The sequence below is a fragment of the Mixophyes fleayi genome, chromosome 8 (genome assembly GCF_038048845.1).
Source record: "Mixophyes fleayi isolate aMixFle1 chromosome 8, aMixFle1.hap1, whole genome shotgun sequence".
Taxonomy (NCBI): domain Eukaryota; kingdom Metazoa; phylum Chordata; class Amphibia; order Anura; family Limnodynastidae; genus Mixophyes; species Mixophyes fleayi.
In genome coordinates, this window is record NC_134409.1 from 127,568,395 (window position 1) to 127,585,528 (window position 17,134).

At 38.6% G+C, this 17,134-nt stretch overlaps 1 protein-coding gene across 1 annotated transcript; it reads right to left on the reverse strand.

Annotated features, from left to right (window-relative positions):
- Positions 1–7,048: 7,048 nt before the first annotated feature.
- PROK2 (prokineticin 2) lies at positions 7,049–14,857 on the reverse strand. Its single transcript, XM_075183459.1, has 3 exons — positions 14,440–14,857; positions 8,928–9,053; positions 7,049–7,450 (listed from the first exon to the last, which is right to left on the reverse strand). The coding sequence occupies exons 1-3, from the start codon at positions 14,518–14,520 to the stop codon at positions 7,325–7,327; spliced, it is 333 nt and encodes a 110-aa protein (XP_075039560.1). The 5' UTR covers positions 14,521–14,857; the 3' UTR covers positions 7,049–7,324.
- Positions 14,858–17,134: the final 2,277 nt, after the last annotated feature.

Sequence of the window (17,134 nt, forward strand, 5' to 3'; positions counted from 1 at the left end):
TAAATAGATCACAACAGATCTGTAATGTGACCTGTTGTGAATGTAAATGTGATATCTAGAAAATATTGTGAGATTGTTTAGGTAACAATTCATTCATATTTGGGAAATATTAATTGTTTTAAATACATGTAAATATGTAACGGAATGTAAATTATTTACAATATACAGACTAAGAATATTGTAAATATTTTCGCTCATAAGTGCTTGTTGTTAATCAATATTTAGACCTCAAGGACTATTTAAGTATTTTATTCTACTTTTATGCATTGTTACGGTTAAACTTTGTCACTCCCTTTTATACAATAATACTTAGCAATCTTTTTAAAATGAACTGTTTTTATAACCACGTGGAAATAGGTAAAATGCTATTTATTTCCAGAATATTCTTTTGAAGTTGAGAAGGGGATTTTTTTTGCAATGTGTAAACAAAAAAACAACAACTTTTTGCTACATTATAATTGTGATGTGCTTATTTCATATTTATCCATTTTCAATAAACTTATCAAACTAAAATGTCATTATTTAAGTCATTAATCCCTAGGGGATAAAGTGGATTAAAACATATAAGGCCTGATGCTGAATTGAACATCGTACGTCAGTAGCATAAATCGCGCAAATGTTAAAAAAAACTGTAAACCATTGTGCATGTGCACAAAGAGAACAAATACTTATGCGTCACAGCAGACTTGTGCGTATCTGTCAGTTGAGTCTCTTTTCAACTGGAGAAGCGGAATGGAAGATGGGATTGGTGTACAAATGCAGGAACAGTAAGGACGCGTTCACGCAAATGTGGCTCATGTCCTGTTGAAACATTGTTAGGAGGCGTATCTGTTGCCCCTGCTGGAGGGCAGGTGCAAATACACGCTGATAATGATGATGGTGGTGCATATAAAAACATAGAACTTGACGGCGGATAAGAACCACTTGACCCATCTAGATTGCCAATTCTTTTTATTAAGCTATGGTAACCTAAAACCCTATCTGATCCTTTAATCTCTGTAAGGATATCCTTGTGTCTATCTCAAGCATGTTTATATTGCTCTACTGTATTATCCTCTACCACCTCTGATGGGAGGCTATTCCACTTATCCACTACTTTTTCTGTGAAGTAGTTTTTCTTCACATTTCCTCTGAACCTACTTCCCCCCAGTGTCAGTGCATGTCCTCGTGTTCTAATACTTCCTTTGTAGAATGTTTCCCTCCTGCACCTTGTTATAACCCTTGATCTATGTGAAAGTTACTATCATGTCCCCCCTTTCCCTTCTCTTATCCAAACTATACATATTAAGATTTTTTAGTCTTTCCGGGTAAATTTTGTGCTGTAGGCCATGCACCATTTTAGTCGCCCCTCTTTGTACAGTCTGTAATGGACATATAGGGGTAAATGTATCAAGCTGAGAGTTTTCCTGCAGGTTTGAAAAGTGGAGATGTTGCCTATAGCAACCAATCATATTCTAGCTATCATTTTGTAGAATGTACTACATAAATGTGAACTAGAATCTGATTGGTTTTTCAAACACGCCGGAAAACTCTTAGCTTGATACATTTACCCCATGGTCTCCAGAACTGAACTCAGTAGATGAAGCCGTACCATTGACCTATACAGTGGCATTATTACTTCTTTCTGCAACTGATTTCTCTCCCTATGCAACCAAGCATCTGACTTGTCTTTCTCATTCCTTTCTTACATTGCTTACCTGCATTTAAGTCACCTGAAATAGTGACTCCTAGATCCCTTTCCTTTTCAGTAGTTTCCAGTATAGTGCCATTAATACTATAATTAGCCTTTGGGTCTTTGAGACCCAAGTGCATGATTTTGCATTTTTTTGGTATTAAACTGTAGTCTTGACCCTTCCTCTAGTCTAACTAGATCATCAATCATTTGTTTTATCCCTCCTGGTGTGTCTACCCTGTTGCATATCTTTGTGGTATTTGCAAAAAGGCATACTTTCCCTTTAATACCATTTGCAATGTCACCAATAAATAAATTATAAAGCACTGGTCCAAGTATGGATTCTTGGGATACTCCACTGGTAACGTTTCCCTCCTGTGAATGCACTCCATTTACTACAACTCTCTGTTTTCTACAATGCAACCAAGATCTTGTATGGGTGGAAACACACAATATTTGTAATTTACACACATTTTGCAACCAACTGTGCATTTGCACCAGAGTTGTCAAGTAAATCAGCTGTACTACTAATTACATGATACATTTTACTAGCTTTCTCCCTCCCCTAGCCAGAGCTCTGGAGCTGCTCTGTGCAGCCAAGTTTACCAGTATTCTCTCTTCTCTCCTTACAGCTCCAGGTGTGACTGGTCTTCTGCTCACACCAACCACTGCCATTTTAAAGTGGGGATCCCCAGGAACCAAATTTTGTGTGTAGCAGTCCTAGGGCAGGGATTAGATTGCTAACATGTTGGTGGTAGTGCAGCTTTAATAGATAACTTGAATATGCCATATGGGATACCACTGAAACATGTAAAATGGGCTCCAAATGGGAAATTGGAACGTTCACAAAATCTCATTTGTTTCAAAAAACCCCAAAAGAATGTTTACATAATTTCTGGCCTTTCTAGAATAATCTGCACAGGGGTTATTTACTAAGAAAGTGCAATAAGCAGTAACTCATAGCAGCCAATCAGACATTAGCTTTTAATTTCTAGCATGCAATAGAAGTATCAAAACTAACTGCTGACTGTTTGCTAGGGGATAGTGCTGTGTTCTATAAAGAGGTAAATGAAACTGTATTCTCAGTTCTGTTTCTGCTTATACTAATAATTTCCCTTTTAGAATGTGTGGGTACAGGAATTGATAAATATCAGAAGACTGTAAAGAAGCTATCACCAGCTAGAAATTCGTTCTATTATGAAAATCTGACATTGGGAAAAGGAAAGAAAAAAGTTATTGTTTCTCTACCACCTGACCATAAAGTTTAATCACTCTATTTGACAGTGATCAGGTTGCAGAAGACTTTAAATTGCCGTTTTGACATCTCACGAGAAAGGTAGCATGTGATGGACTAGTCATGGTTCTGGTCCGACCTTGTGCCACCTTCTCATGAGATGCCATAGTGAAACAATACTTATTTTGAGACATTTTTATTCTGAGCAAAAACATGTCTTAAATGGGAGATCTCTACCTTTAGAGAATTCTACTGTCCAGGCAGATTTTTCTCAGGTCTGTGCATTGGATGCAACTGTATCTGCACAGACGTTATGTTGTCGTGTCTAAGGGCAAAGAAAATAAATAGATCTGCCTGGACAATAGAATTTCTTAGGGTAAAGTCCCATTTTAAAGATAGTTGCTGAGATAAGTTTGTGTTTCTATATACTAAACTGTGCTTTCGCTCTTCTGCTTTTGTGAGCTCTGCAATCCCCCCTGTGTCTGTAACCATGGATCCACTATTACTCAGCCGATCACCTACTCCTGAAGCACAATCTCCATGGTTGCACTAATACACACTGACCTTCCCTGACTCTCCACACGTCATTCTTTCCCCTTTCCATAGTACCTTTAATTTGAATGAGAACCATAAAAAAGTCCTTTAAAATACCTGTATGCTTCTGAAGCATTGCACAGAATAAAGAATGTATATGCCTGTATATGCCTGTGCATGCACAGCTCAGAAGTGAGTACACAAAGACAACACGTAATGATTACTATAGACATTTGCAGTCTAGTGTAACTGCTCTAAAAATATCCAACTTATACTTCTTATGCAATATGGTGTTGCTAGGGATACACAGAATTGTGAACTAATTCTAATCACTATATTGGAGGTCAGTTTGGCACTCTAGCATGGGGCTAGATTTACTAAACTGCGGGTTTGAGAAAGTGGAGATGTTGCCTATAGCAACCAATCAGATTCTAGCTGTCATTTATTTAGTGCATTCTACAAAATGATAGCTAGAATCTGATTGGTTGCTATAGGCAACATCTCCACTTATTCAAACCCGCAGCTTAGTAAATCTAGCCCATAGTGTTTTCATAAACTCTTTCTCTGCAGATATCTAGTTATGTTGCTTCATATCTTATTATATAATATTATTGATACTGGATCAATAAATTTAGAACTGAAGACATTCTGTGGAACATTTATTAAAACAAATGCAAAGGAGAAGAATGGTATTGTCATTAGAAACCAGATTCTATCATTTTTCTAGTGCATTTTAGAAAATCAATTCAAATATCACCATAGGTGTAATGGGAAATACCACGTTTACCTTTGCATTGTCATAAATGTACTCTATATATTACACATTTTATCCTTCAAATGTATAAATGTTATAAATAGTACAGACAATATTTCCATAACTTCCTGCTATCATGTACTATACAATATAAGATAGAGACACGTTATACAAGATCATGGGTGATTTGGGAAGATCAGAAACTGATCAAATTTGGCCAAAAATGTTTCAGTTCACTACGGCTAGTTCTTTCTGTATTACAACACACAGTTCAAGTTAATCTCCAGGTCAGTGAGGGGCAGCGTAAAAGAGGTCGAGGGCCGCCCTCCAGCCTTCAAAGAGGCAGCATAAAGGGTGGAGGGAGAGCACTGAGCACTCCCTCCTCCTCTGGGTAAGCCACGTGACCTCCCACTGTTCAGAGGCGATCACATGATGCAGAGGTTGGAGCGCCCCCTTTTTAATAAGATCAGGAGCAGCCAGCTTGGGGGCTGCAGGTAAAGGCTCGGCGGGCCAACAGTTGCCCACTGCTGCTCTAGATGGTACAGGTGCCCCTCCCAACTGTACAAGATGCACCCTGTTTTCTCGGCTCCTGTTGGAGTGGGGTTCAGCCAAGGGGTCCCCACTACATATCTGGTGGAGCTGTCCAATATTGCTCTCCTTTGGGCTTAACATTATAAAATGCACAATGGAGAGTGGGAGGGCCAATCCCAGAGGGCCCAGATTTGTGGCTCTTTAATCTACAGAATATCACAATATCAAAAAATCTTTATTCACACACCTAAATAAAGTTGCAAAAACAGTCATTCCGGTACATTGGAGATTCCCCTCCCCACCTAACCTTAAGGGGTGATTAGCAAGGACTTCTACATGAGTATGGATGACCTCTCGATGTCCAGTCAAGACCACTACACGGAATTTACCCCAATCTGGTTTAGATGGCTGGATTTTAAGTAATCTCCTTCCTATCGTTCCCTGACAATAAATCCCTCCCTCCCTTTTCTTCTTTAGGGTGGATTGTGATCTGTTGGGTTTCTTCACTCTCCTGTCTGTTAGGTGACACCTAATCTGTTGTCTTAAATAACATTACAGTAATGGTATAGGCACATTTTATTACTTTTTATTTGGTGGTTTTAAACACACAGCAATGATTTTAACTGTAATTCCTGAGGGTTTCTCTTACTCTTTCTTCCTCCCCTGTTTCACTATCTCCTTTTTCATTTACATAAAGTAAAACTAAGGACCGTTTTTTTCTATGCAATATTGATTGTTTTGGAAGTGATCTTTATGTTTACTCATTCTCCAATAAAGATTAAACAGAAAATGTAAGATAGCTAAATAATAAACAGGGACACTGCAATTGGAAAACAAGAATCTCATATTCAAATAAATTGAGAGACAATGCTGTTATTCTGATACAGAATGGTTACACTGTTATATAAATACAGAGTGACAGAATACAGAGCAGGGCATGGTATATTTCTGTATTTTTACAATTAATGCTGCATAAATAAAAGAAAATGACAAATGGAACCCCTAGTTAAAGATAAAAGACATTATAACATAGATCTAAAATAATTTAATTATATTCCGTAATCTATCATTAAGGCAAATTTAACACTTCACTGAAATAAAGCTAATGTATCACAACAAATTATTTCATGTTACTTTTATCTGGATAAATACCTTGCTTAGTCTCCATGGTCATACAAATATCAGGCAAGTGAAATAGTTTCTAAATTAGGAATTATTCATTAAAATGTAATTATTAAAGTGTTTTGTGTGTCGATGTAAAGCATCAGTCTGGGATACTGGTACAGTAAACAGTCTGAGGGGTAAAGTGTATCAAGCAACCAATCAGAAATAACGAATAGGGCTGGAATTTTCCCCACACCTAATATGAAAAGATGGAGGCAAACTTGGATCCATCAAGTAGTCAAAATTGACATGCTTTAGGAAAAAAAATCTCTCTGCCATGGCTCTGTCCAATCAAAACCTGCTGATTGGAGCAGATCAGAGTTGTCAATGTTGGGGCAGAAGCTGTTCCAGCACTGACTGGGTTAAGTTCTCTCAAGCTTTCTTGAATGGTAACCTATGTGTTCCCTGCTACTTGGGGGTGGGTAATGTTTTATTTTGTGGTGGAGTTAACCTTTAGGGAAGGAGTGAAAAATTGATTTCTCCATGGTAAATGAAAGCTACAAAATGCAAACAGAACAGATTCCCATTGGCTTATCATGTACCTGTATGCATCATTTAGTTTAGTCATAATTTGTTAGGATTAAGGTTAAAATAACAAAAAATAAATTAGTTGGCTGTTGACATGTGTGCAAGGATACACGTGTTTCGAAATGCAGCTCTAGCTTCGTTTTTTCCCTAATCTTGCACAATTGGAAGCTTTTCTTTCTATACGTACTTTCATCAAAGAATGCCACTATCAAATCTGCAATCCCACAAACCTGGTTGTTTTTTTTTTTTAAATATCAAATTGTGTACAGTTTAACATGAATCTCAATTTTATAGGATGTCTAAAAACTATAACTCAGTCTTCCATTTGCAAAAGCTCTCTATATGGGAACGTCATGTGCTGCATAGTGTCTGCTAGAACATATTTGCATTTCAGCACTCAAGCTCCTTCCTTAGTAGTCATCTGAGCCAGAGCCCTCCCTCCATGTACATGCTGACATAGGAAGGAGGTGGGCAGGAGGATTGTGCTGTGTATAAGGATGCTGACAAGAGAGGCGTTCCAGAGCCACTCTGCTCACTACATCATATGTCATGTGACTGTGGTTGCCATGGTAGTTGGATGACATTTAGCAAACTGTAAACCATTAAAAGCAGCTTACAGAAACAAAGTAAGTAAAAGAGACTGCCACCATGTGTATTTTTACAGTATAAGCCAGTGATTTACGTTAACAAATGCACATTATTCTTTATGGGATTGCAGCTTTAGGCAAGGTTACATCACAAAATGACAGGTGCGGAAGACCTGACAGCTGCATTTGACGAGACACAGTTCTATAGTGTAAATTGTTAGCATTCAGCATCAGAAAAGTTTACAATACAATTTTTGGCAGCATAAATTCATCCTTCAAAATAACATTTTTTTGGCATTGTTGACAATGTCTGGAATCTCCTAAAAATATAAATCATCACTTTTCACGTACGGCAAACACTTATATCTGCTGTCATCCAATTTTGTACAGACCAGGTTCGGCAAACACGGACAAGTGTGATGCATTCTTTTTCCAAAAAATGGAGTCTAAAATAACAAAGGGTAAAAGTTACATTTCTGCAATATTTGTACTGTGTAAAAATCCACTGTCAAGTGCTCTGGTTAATATCACATGATATATAACTGAACACTACATTCAGCTACATTCCATTTTCCTAATTGTGTCCCTGCACATTTTTACTTCCCAGGATGCAAGAGGTGTAGGGTACCATAAGCGAATGCTGGCTACTGGTCAAAAGGTGCAAGGTGCTGTCAAAGGTTGGTTGTTACTGGAAGAAGGGAGGCTTCGCCAAAAAGTAAAGGGTGCAAGTCAAAAGTGTTGTGTGCTGATTACTGGTCAAAGGGTATTACATTGATGATGATAACTGATGAGGTGGATTCTAGTATGGGCAGCACGGTGGCTTAGTGGTTAGCACTTCTGCCTCACAGCACTGCAGTCATGAGTTCAATTCCCGACCATGGAATTTGTATGTTCTCCCCATGTTTGCGTGGGTTTCCTCCGGACACTCCGGTTTCCTCCCACAATCCAAAAACATACTAGTAGGTTAATTGGCTGCTTTCAAATTGACCCTAGTCAGTGTGTGTGTGTTAGGGAATTTCGACAGTAAGCTCTATTGGGGCAAGGACTGATGTGAATGAGTTCTCTGTACAGCGCTGCAAAACTAGTGGTGCTATATAAATAAATAATGAAGTCAATAGTTACTGGCCAAAGTCACTGGCTCTACATTACATTATAATCAAATGTATGTACTCATAACAAAACGTTGATATTGTCTTAAAATGTTTGAAACAATTTGCGTGCTGCATCTTGAAATTCGCCATATAGCCATCACAGCTTGGCTTTGGTCATTAGTGGACACAAGAAATTATTATTTTCCTCAACAGCATCATTGATATACAGCTGATTATATGGCACTTCATAGACAGCAAACATCCTTCTATTAAGAAGTTTTCACATTATTGCTTTGAGGTCACAAATTGCCCTATGATGTAAACTTGTAAGAGGTTTCTTATAGAATGGCTCTCTGCACAGTGCACCGTGTAATTGTAAGATATAAGCATATTATGTATATAGGAGCATGTCGGTGAGATCGGGGAAACAATCTATTCTGAACTTGTATGTGGCCAAATTGATCAGATCCTGCCATTCATTTGTATGATCACATGGTGCTCAGTAAGTGATGCTGGGTGATAACTGTGCCTATAGGGACCATGATCATTGTCCAAGTGCATTTTCCACCATTTCTGATTGATACTCGCTGGTAAAAAACTGCGCAATAACCCAACAAAATCACTGTATGTGTGTTTTTTTTGAAAAATATAAAATCTATTATGGAGATAAGGCATTGTCCTATAAGTTCCATATTGTAAAGTGCTCATTCACAAATGCTATGATTGTGCAGCTCTTTGGATTTAATAAATGTCTGAAATGTACTAAATTTGTTGGACATATTAATCCCCAACTATACAGCATTAGTAACAGTAATTATGAATAAGAACGTACTTTATGACTTATTGGATGACATTCATCTCCCTCGTTGCCAAGAGGAGTACAAATCCGTAAGCTTCTTATCCAAAGGCTGATGGCGCAGCACATTCCTCCACCACACTGCAGATCCTTTTCACAAGCCTGTTAATAACACGTAGAAACATTATCATCATGTAACAAAGGCGAAATACACAATAGATGCATTAAATTTCAATGGAACAGCATCCGGCAAAGTCCTTGTAATGCCAAAAAGGTATTTACAATTGTTTAAAAGGAAGAACAAAGAACAAAAGAACACTCTGTGAAGGTCACGAGTTTTATTGTTTTTGTTTTTTTTTTGCACATATAAAATCTGTAGGGATCACTAAATGTGTAAAGGTCACCGTCTTTCTCCATAATACAAAACTGTAAAACAATACTTAACCCCTTCATTTTAAGTATGACACAATAATAAAACTTATTTTATTTTTACTTAATTATAATTTTATTTTTATTGCTTTGCAATGGGAGCAGTAGTATTTTCAGTGTAAGGTGGATCTAACAGCAGCTGACATGCCAAACACTTTTAAATCCAGGTTACACTGGATCTATTAGTGCTGGCAGGCAATGCAGCTCCTTGGTTTTTGCAAGATGATTTTGGATGCTGGTTACAGTGATGGTGTGGCCAGGAACAAAATGTAAAGGTTCATGGCTATACCAAAGGTGTCTGTGGCTGTGTTGCATGCTATAACTCCCAACATTTGCATATAGAGCATGCTGATATTTTTATGCTCTCATCAAAGCACTAGGCACTGTGTAAAACTCTCTAAATTGAGAGATCCTCTTTAAATTTAGCAAAAACTTTTAATTATGATACTGTACGCCAGGTGAAGCTGGCGTACATTATCATAAATGAAAAGTTTCCAAAGAGCAGAGCTGGACAGCGCATGTGTGGAGGGATCACATGATCTCTTCCTGTCACTCACCGGTCTCTCTCTCTCTGCAACTGTATAGTGCAGGGATGTTTGTGCGCATGCCCGAGGCTTTCAGTAGGCGCATGCGCACTGGAGTGAGAAGAGGACTCCCGTGGATCACATACTTCTTCGAAAATGAAGAGGTAGTGGTCAGTATGTTTTCCACTTCACAGGAACAGCAGTTTTTTGGAACTGTTGTTCCTGTGTTGCTTTTCTCATAGATATGACAAATAGTTCAATCCCTATCAATGCGATAAGGATTGAAAATTTTCATTTTATGTGTTGGTTGATAAATGTTCCCCCAATTCCCCCTAGTTCTTTTTCAAAGAGACACCAAGATATACCCTGCTTCTGAACACTACGCATGGGAAGGTTACACATGACAACCAATTCATTACCCGCTTATCTGGTTACACAGGAATAAGAACATTTCTTGATTTCTCTTTAAGCACTTTGTCAAGTACCAGTGCTTTGCCTGTTTCCATGCTGCCGTGAATATATTATTTACCTTAACAATAATCCCACCTATACTAACCTTTATTGCTCTGTACTTATCTACTGTCCCATCACCACTGCCATGAAATATTCCTTGCCCACTCCCTACCCTTCTTTTCTATCCAAATCTTCTCCCTATGCCCCACCTAACTTTGTTTAAATCTCTCTGGTACCAAGATTGTCAAAAAATTTATGATGAATGTCTATACACAGCTGTAATCTTGTATCAGTGATAAGTAAAGAATATATAAAACAAAATGCAGTGAGCACCAGATGAGCTACAAATCAGGGCCAATGCTGGGCTTTCCAATTTCAGTTTCCCCCTTGCACTCCATGGCGCATGTGCTGATTTCCTATGCACATATGCATGTTTTGATACCCGTTCTAAGAGCGGAGACTTGGACAAAGGGGGCATGTCGCTGTTAAAAAAAAAAAGAAATGAATGTAGGCTGGTATGATGCCACAATAGGCGCTTACCGGGCATAATGTGTTCTGCCGTCCCTGTTACTAATGCTAGTGAAAATGGTAGTGACTTACATATGTCAAATATTTTTGCACTTGCCATGTGTTTTTGCTAGCTTTAAAAACATTAATGCAATACCAGTGGGCAACTGGCATAATGAACCAAAAAATGTTTTTCACAGCGGTTTCCAGAATTTCAGCTTCTAAAAATGGAATGTCTAACTATTTACATACAGAAGCCATCAGAACAAGCATTAACAGCAAGATCATCACAGGCGCATTATACTAGTAATAATAAGTCACCTATGATAATATCACTCACGGTAAACATGTCTTATAAGGGACATATTTTTTACTTTTAAGTTGAGGAAAAATGTTAGTCATTTTGAAAAAGAAAATTCTATACTAAAAACTTTATACTCCCTAAATGACCCTGTAGTGACGTTCTATCAGAGTGAGGAGAGAGACATTGATAACATGAGAGAGAGCAAGACAGAGTGACCATTCCGATTATGGAGAATATCAGGATCACTGAGCATATCAGCTCTGTATGAAGTGATGTTACTGTGAATAAGCAACTAAGAACTGTGCAGGTGGAAAAGATGAAACAAAAGTTTGTTTGATTGTTTATTTCATCAGGAAGATGGTATGGAGCCCATTCATTTGTCAATTTAGTCGTATAGAGCTAAAATTCCTGTTTCAGCTTCAAGTACAAACCTGTATGTGCAGGGGGCACTGGTTGTTTAACTACCCAGTATACTCAGAGAAGACAGAGCCAAGCATGGGTAGGGAGTATGAAGATCTTCAGAGGTAGGTGCCTGAGAGTATGCACCTACACTCCTCACAGACAGATAGGGGGCTTCAAACATGTTAAAAATAAATATATTTTTGAAAACACAGACTTTGTGCTAGCAAGTTCAGCTACGGCACAAGATCAGGGACATAATAGAGGGTGCAGCCACTTCCTGTGAGTGGTCGTAGCATTGCCTCATCACTCACCCTCTCTGCTGAGCCCCCTCCATCTGGACATCTCTTTGGAGTGGCGCATGAGCATTGGGCAAATGCCACGGACTGAGCTCTGCCAGTTACCTCTTTCTTGCACCACTGACACCAGTAAACTATCCTTTAAGTTATTGTTCAGTCAACCAGTGGAATTATGTCAAAGATATGAATGTGGGACGGTGTTTCTTAAACCCAGTGGTTAGGACACCTAGCAGTGCATGTTTTCCATATCTTCTTGCTTTAGCACAGGTATATTCATTACAGACTGACACACTGTAACAGATCCACAGGTGGTATGATTATTTCCCTGGTCACCTGGAAAACATGCACTGTTCGGGGTCCTGAGGACTGGGTTTGAGAAACACTGACCCAGGGGAAGGATCAAAATAAACAAAAAAGCACACAAAGCCAAAACTTTTTTTTCTACAAATCACACTGCCAGACAAAAAATAAGTTAGAATTGAGAAGAGAGTCAAAGTTTCAGTAAGATGAAATTCACTATCATCAAAATATAACAATGCATTACATTAGTAGCCAGCTCAAAACAAATAATGTTTTTATATAGCTTTTATATAGTAATACATTTTTGTTCTGATAATCATGAATTTCACCTGGCAAAGGTGCTAGAATTTGTTGAGCTCTATAAATTCTTACTCATGTTTGGATGAAAGGTACTAACTGGTAACACTAGGTAAATTGTGAGATATTTGAGACATTCATCTAATCTTTTGAAAGGTTTCTTGTGATTTATGATTTTCCAAATATTCAGTGTTTTGGACATATGATATTGAAGAAACCTTTACAAGATAATAAACTTCTGATTAGCTAAAGAAAAAAACCCGGTACTATAGATTTTTAGAAACAGAAGTCATACAAAATATAGGCTGCTTAGTGTAGCAGAATTTCTAGTAATTAAACATAATCATTATTTCTGTTATAAATGAATAAGTGAAATATGTCATTGATTTCCTGTTTAAACTAAGATTTTGGCTATTTGTTATATATTTTTGAAAACTCTGAATTTGTTAATAATACTGTAAGTAATATAAGTGATCAGCTTGCAATAACATAATGTTCTACACTGACATGAAATGATCTCAAAAGATAAAGATAGATGAAATTGTTCTTGCAAAAATGTTAATTTATTACAAAATAAACTACTGCACCAACTCAGATACTGCCAAAAAAGGATATTTTTTTTTGTAAAATCATCTCAAAATAATATCCCAATCATACAACAGAAATGTTAACAAGTTTAAGTTATGGATATTAAAATAATTTTACTTTGGACTCAGATAACCTAATTCACATTTTTTTTTAACCTTATTCATCATTTACAATTAATCCCATGAATCACTGCACTCTATTTCCAGACTCCCGGGAGTCCTATAATATACTATAATCTAAAACATATATATAATATAAAACAAACTGATTGTATGAAAATAGGGGTCATTACAAGAGTATCAATACCTAGTGCGGAGGGTTTACCCACATACCTTCTAGAATATTGATCCATGGAGTAGAAGATTAAATATAGACACAGGATTGACAACATGGATAGTCAAGAACCAATTAAAGACCAAAATACAAAATCATTAAGTGAAACAAGGTGCTATATAAAATATTTGATAATTTGAACTAAAAGTAAGGAAGAGATTTATGGCTTTAAATGTCATGGGAAGTTCAATCACTTTTGATGCAAAAAGACCTAAGTGTTGGCAATACTGCACACGCAAAGTTTTTGATATCGATTGTGACCCAATTGAAAGTCAACTTAAGACCTAATGGCTGTTTTGAGACTACTTCCTATTATCACCTTTACCGATGGCTCAAAACGAAATACTTTATTTTTTTTGAATATCACCGTTTGGTAACTGTACAAAATTGTTTTAGAACTATAGTCAATATTTTATTAGTTGGCAAAATAAATTGTATTGGTAAAAGTGAAATGTATGAAATAATGCATCACCAATGCATTCATTACTTATCATTTTTGCCTATTTTTCCAGTTTATATGTGATGGAGATCTAAATTTAGCAATGCATTGACATACAGCTGGCTTAAGGCAACCTGTGACTCTGAAGCCATGCTGGCACTGAGTCCTAGCTAGCATCCAGGACTTGTAGTCCCACAGCAACCAGAGAGACCACAGGATCTCAATCTCTGGTCTACAGGAACAACATTACTATAATAAATGGTCCTTTAGCAATCACCAAGCCATTATCTACATCTAATATTTAACTGCTTGAGTGTAGGGAAGGGAATCTGTGGCTCTCCAGCTGTTTTAGATCAAGTCTCAGCATTCCCCTGCAGGCAGGACATGCTGGGACTTGCAGTTCTACAACATGCTGAATAGCCTCTGAACAACCACTAATCATGTGTAGGTACCCATTTTACATAATGACTTTGGAAACCCCTCACAAGAACTTTTTTTTTTTAGTGGCTCTAAAATGGCGGGATAATCACTTCAGAGAACATTTATTTATAAGAGGCGCAGACGTTGGAAGCGCGCGCGCTGCTCCTTGAGTGTCACGCGGGGTAAAAAAAAAAAAAAAAGGGCGCGATTTTTTTTTTTTTTACCTCATGAACGGAACTATCTGGATGTTACCTACCCCAGTGATGACCGCAGCTTCTCCGGACTCCAGAAGCAGAAAAGCACCGAAGAGGAGCGATATACACGGCAGTTTTCTCATAATAAAGATAGCTGGGGTTGGTTAAGAGATGGATCCAAGCGGAGCTCCGCGGGGGATGTCAGTCAGGACGAACCCTTGGTTCGAGGTGGGGGCGGGGGGCGGGAGAGCCGATGTAGAACAGTCTCAGGCGTCGTGAGGAGAAGCTGCTTGGTGATGGTGGCGACGCGGGAGCTGGAGAGTGTTTGCGCTGCTCGGTCATTTGCTCCATGTTTTCGAATCGTTATAAAGCTCGGGTTGCCATTCATACCGACCTCCATGACTCATAAGAGAGCGAGATAAAGCTCCACACAAAGGTCTGCCGGGTGCCAATCACGGGGTGGGAGACAGGCAGCAAACTACGCACTCACGCCCAGCAACCTAGCTGGAGTCTCTCACTCCTCTTCATTGGTCATATGCTAAGTAACTAGGAGAACTCTCAGTTCCCAGAAGCTGTGCTTTACAAGGTTATTTCACATTATGATGATAGGCTCATCCTTCTATGCTGATGTGTATAACCACAAGAAGAAAGAAACACTCCAGAGGTGGCTACTATACTGTTTGTAAATCGTGTCAATGTGACACAGAATGCAAGAAAATACGAATAATGAAATATGACATTCAAACATCACCAGGTCTATTGAACAATGCAAATGGCAAATATCCTGCACTGGTGTGAATACTGGGTTGCTTATGCAGTCCTCATTTTTTTTTCTCACTAGAAGGTTTATTTACTGCAATTTTTCCCTCATGTCTGTGTCACTAGGGGCAAGATCTGCTATGCGGTTTTTGATTTTCTAAAGGAATGTTTGCTTCAAGGGAAATGAGCAAATAGCATAAAAAACAGCATAGAAAATTGTAAACGTACAATTTGGGACACGGGAGAATACTTGGAAAGGCGATGAACCTATGTCAGACACTCTTGGCCATATTGCAGTATAAATTCCCTAACACACTAGTGGACATTTTGTCAGAAGCCAAATAACTGACCAGTGTGTTTTTTTGGAGTGTGGGAGGAAACCAGAGCAGTTGGAAAATTTCCGCAAACCCATCATCATCATCACCATTTATTTATATAGAGCCACTAATTCCGCAGCGCTGTACAGAGAACTCATTCACATCAGTCCCTGCCCCATTGGAACTTACAGTCTAAATTTCCTAACAGAGAGAGAGAGAGACTAGGGTCAATTTGTTAGCAGCCAATTAACCTACCAGTATGTTTTTGGAGTGTGGGAGGAAACCGGAGCACCCGGAGAAAACCCACGCAAACATGGGGAGAACATACAAACTCCACACAGATAAGGCCATGGTCGGGAATTGAACTCATGACCCCAGTGCTGTGAGGCAGAAGTGCTAACCACTGAGCCACTGTGCTGACCCTTCATTACATTATTATGTTGTGTACAAATAGGGTAATGTGACTTATAAGTATACACATTTGTACACCTGGGACCTGATTCGTTACGGAATGTAAATGCCGATACGTGCCGTATTGTGCGTAAAATTGCACTGGACATGATGAAAAACTGACTATATGCCAGTGAATGCAAGCACATCCAATTAATCTTCAAACGCAAAGGACACTTCTAACAGCCTATGATTTCATGGACGGAATGGGGAAGGGAAGGGGTGTATGCAAGTAGTCAATGTACAGTAAGGACGTGCCAAGGTTCAGTACACGCACATCCGTCCAATTCAAGCTCCTGGTATCTCTGTGGTACGTTATTGTCAGCCTTATCACTTGCCCCAGCTACGGGGCAGGTGTAAGTGCCGTTTGATAGTGACAATGGTCGCATATGCTTGCCAGAACATGTGTTTGCAATTAGGAGCAACTGCAAAAAGTAAGTTTATATACAGTACACATTGAGTACATCTCGATAAATGTATTTGGTGGATTTAATACTTTTTTTTCTGTATATTCTGTTGGGACATTATAGTGCACAAATATATTTTTCATATCCTATGATGTGTTGTTTCTGTCTCAATACAGCAAGTGCTGTATACGCAGAGTGTACCTTCATCTGTATTCAACAAGAGACGTTTCTTCAGATCCGCTTGTCGTTGAAAACAGACGACCGCATACCGCTTACATGTGTTTTTTAAAAAACACATTACATTTGTTTTGCATACCTTGGTAAATCAGACCCCTGGTGTACACCTGGTGCTACTGTTCTTGCAATTCATCCTACCCAACATATACATGTAAGTTTGCTTTTTTGCTTGTGTCTTTTCCTACTCACATTTGGGGGCAGTGGCGGATCCACAATCAGAGTAGCGGGGCAGCACACTGCCGAGCGGACCTGCACATACTGTGCAGCCTTAGAAATCAGAAAGGGTGTGTGGCCTAAATCGCCTGGGGTATATCAATAGTCTGGATCCGCCCCTGTTTGGGGGTAAATGTATCATACTCCGGTTTCTTCAACTCGCGGGAGTTCGGGGAGATGACAGCTAAAATTTAAAGCGGCGCTGCCTTGTAAAGGCAAGTTTCCCTTTACAAGGCAGCGCCACTTTAAATTTTAGCTGTCATCTCGCCGAACTCCCGCAAGTTGAAGAAACCGGAGTATGATACATTTACCTCTTGGTGTGCAAATACGTCCAACTCTTAGTGAGCACCATGGAGTGCACATCTTATGCAAAT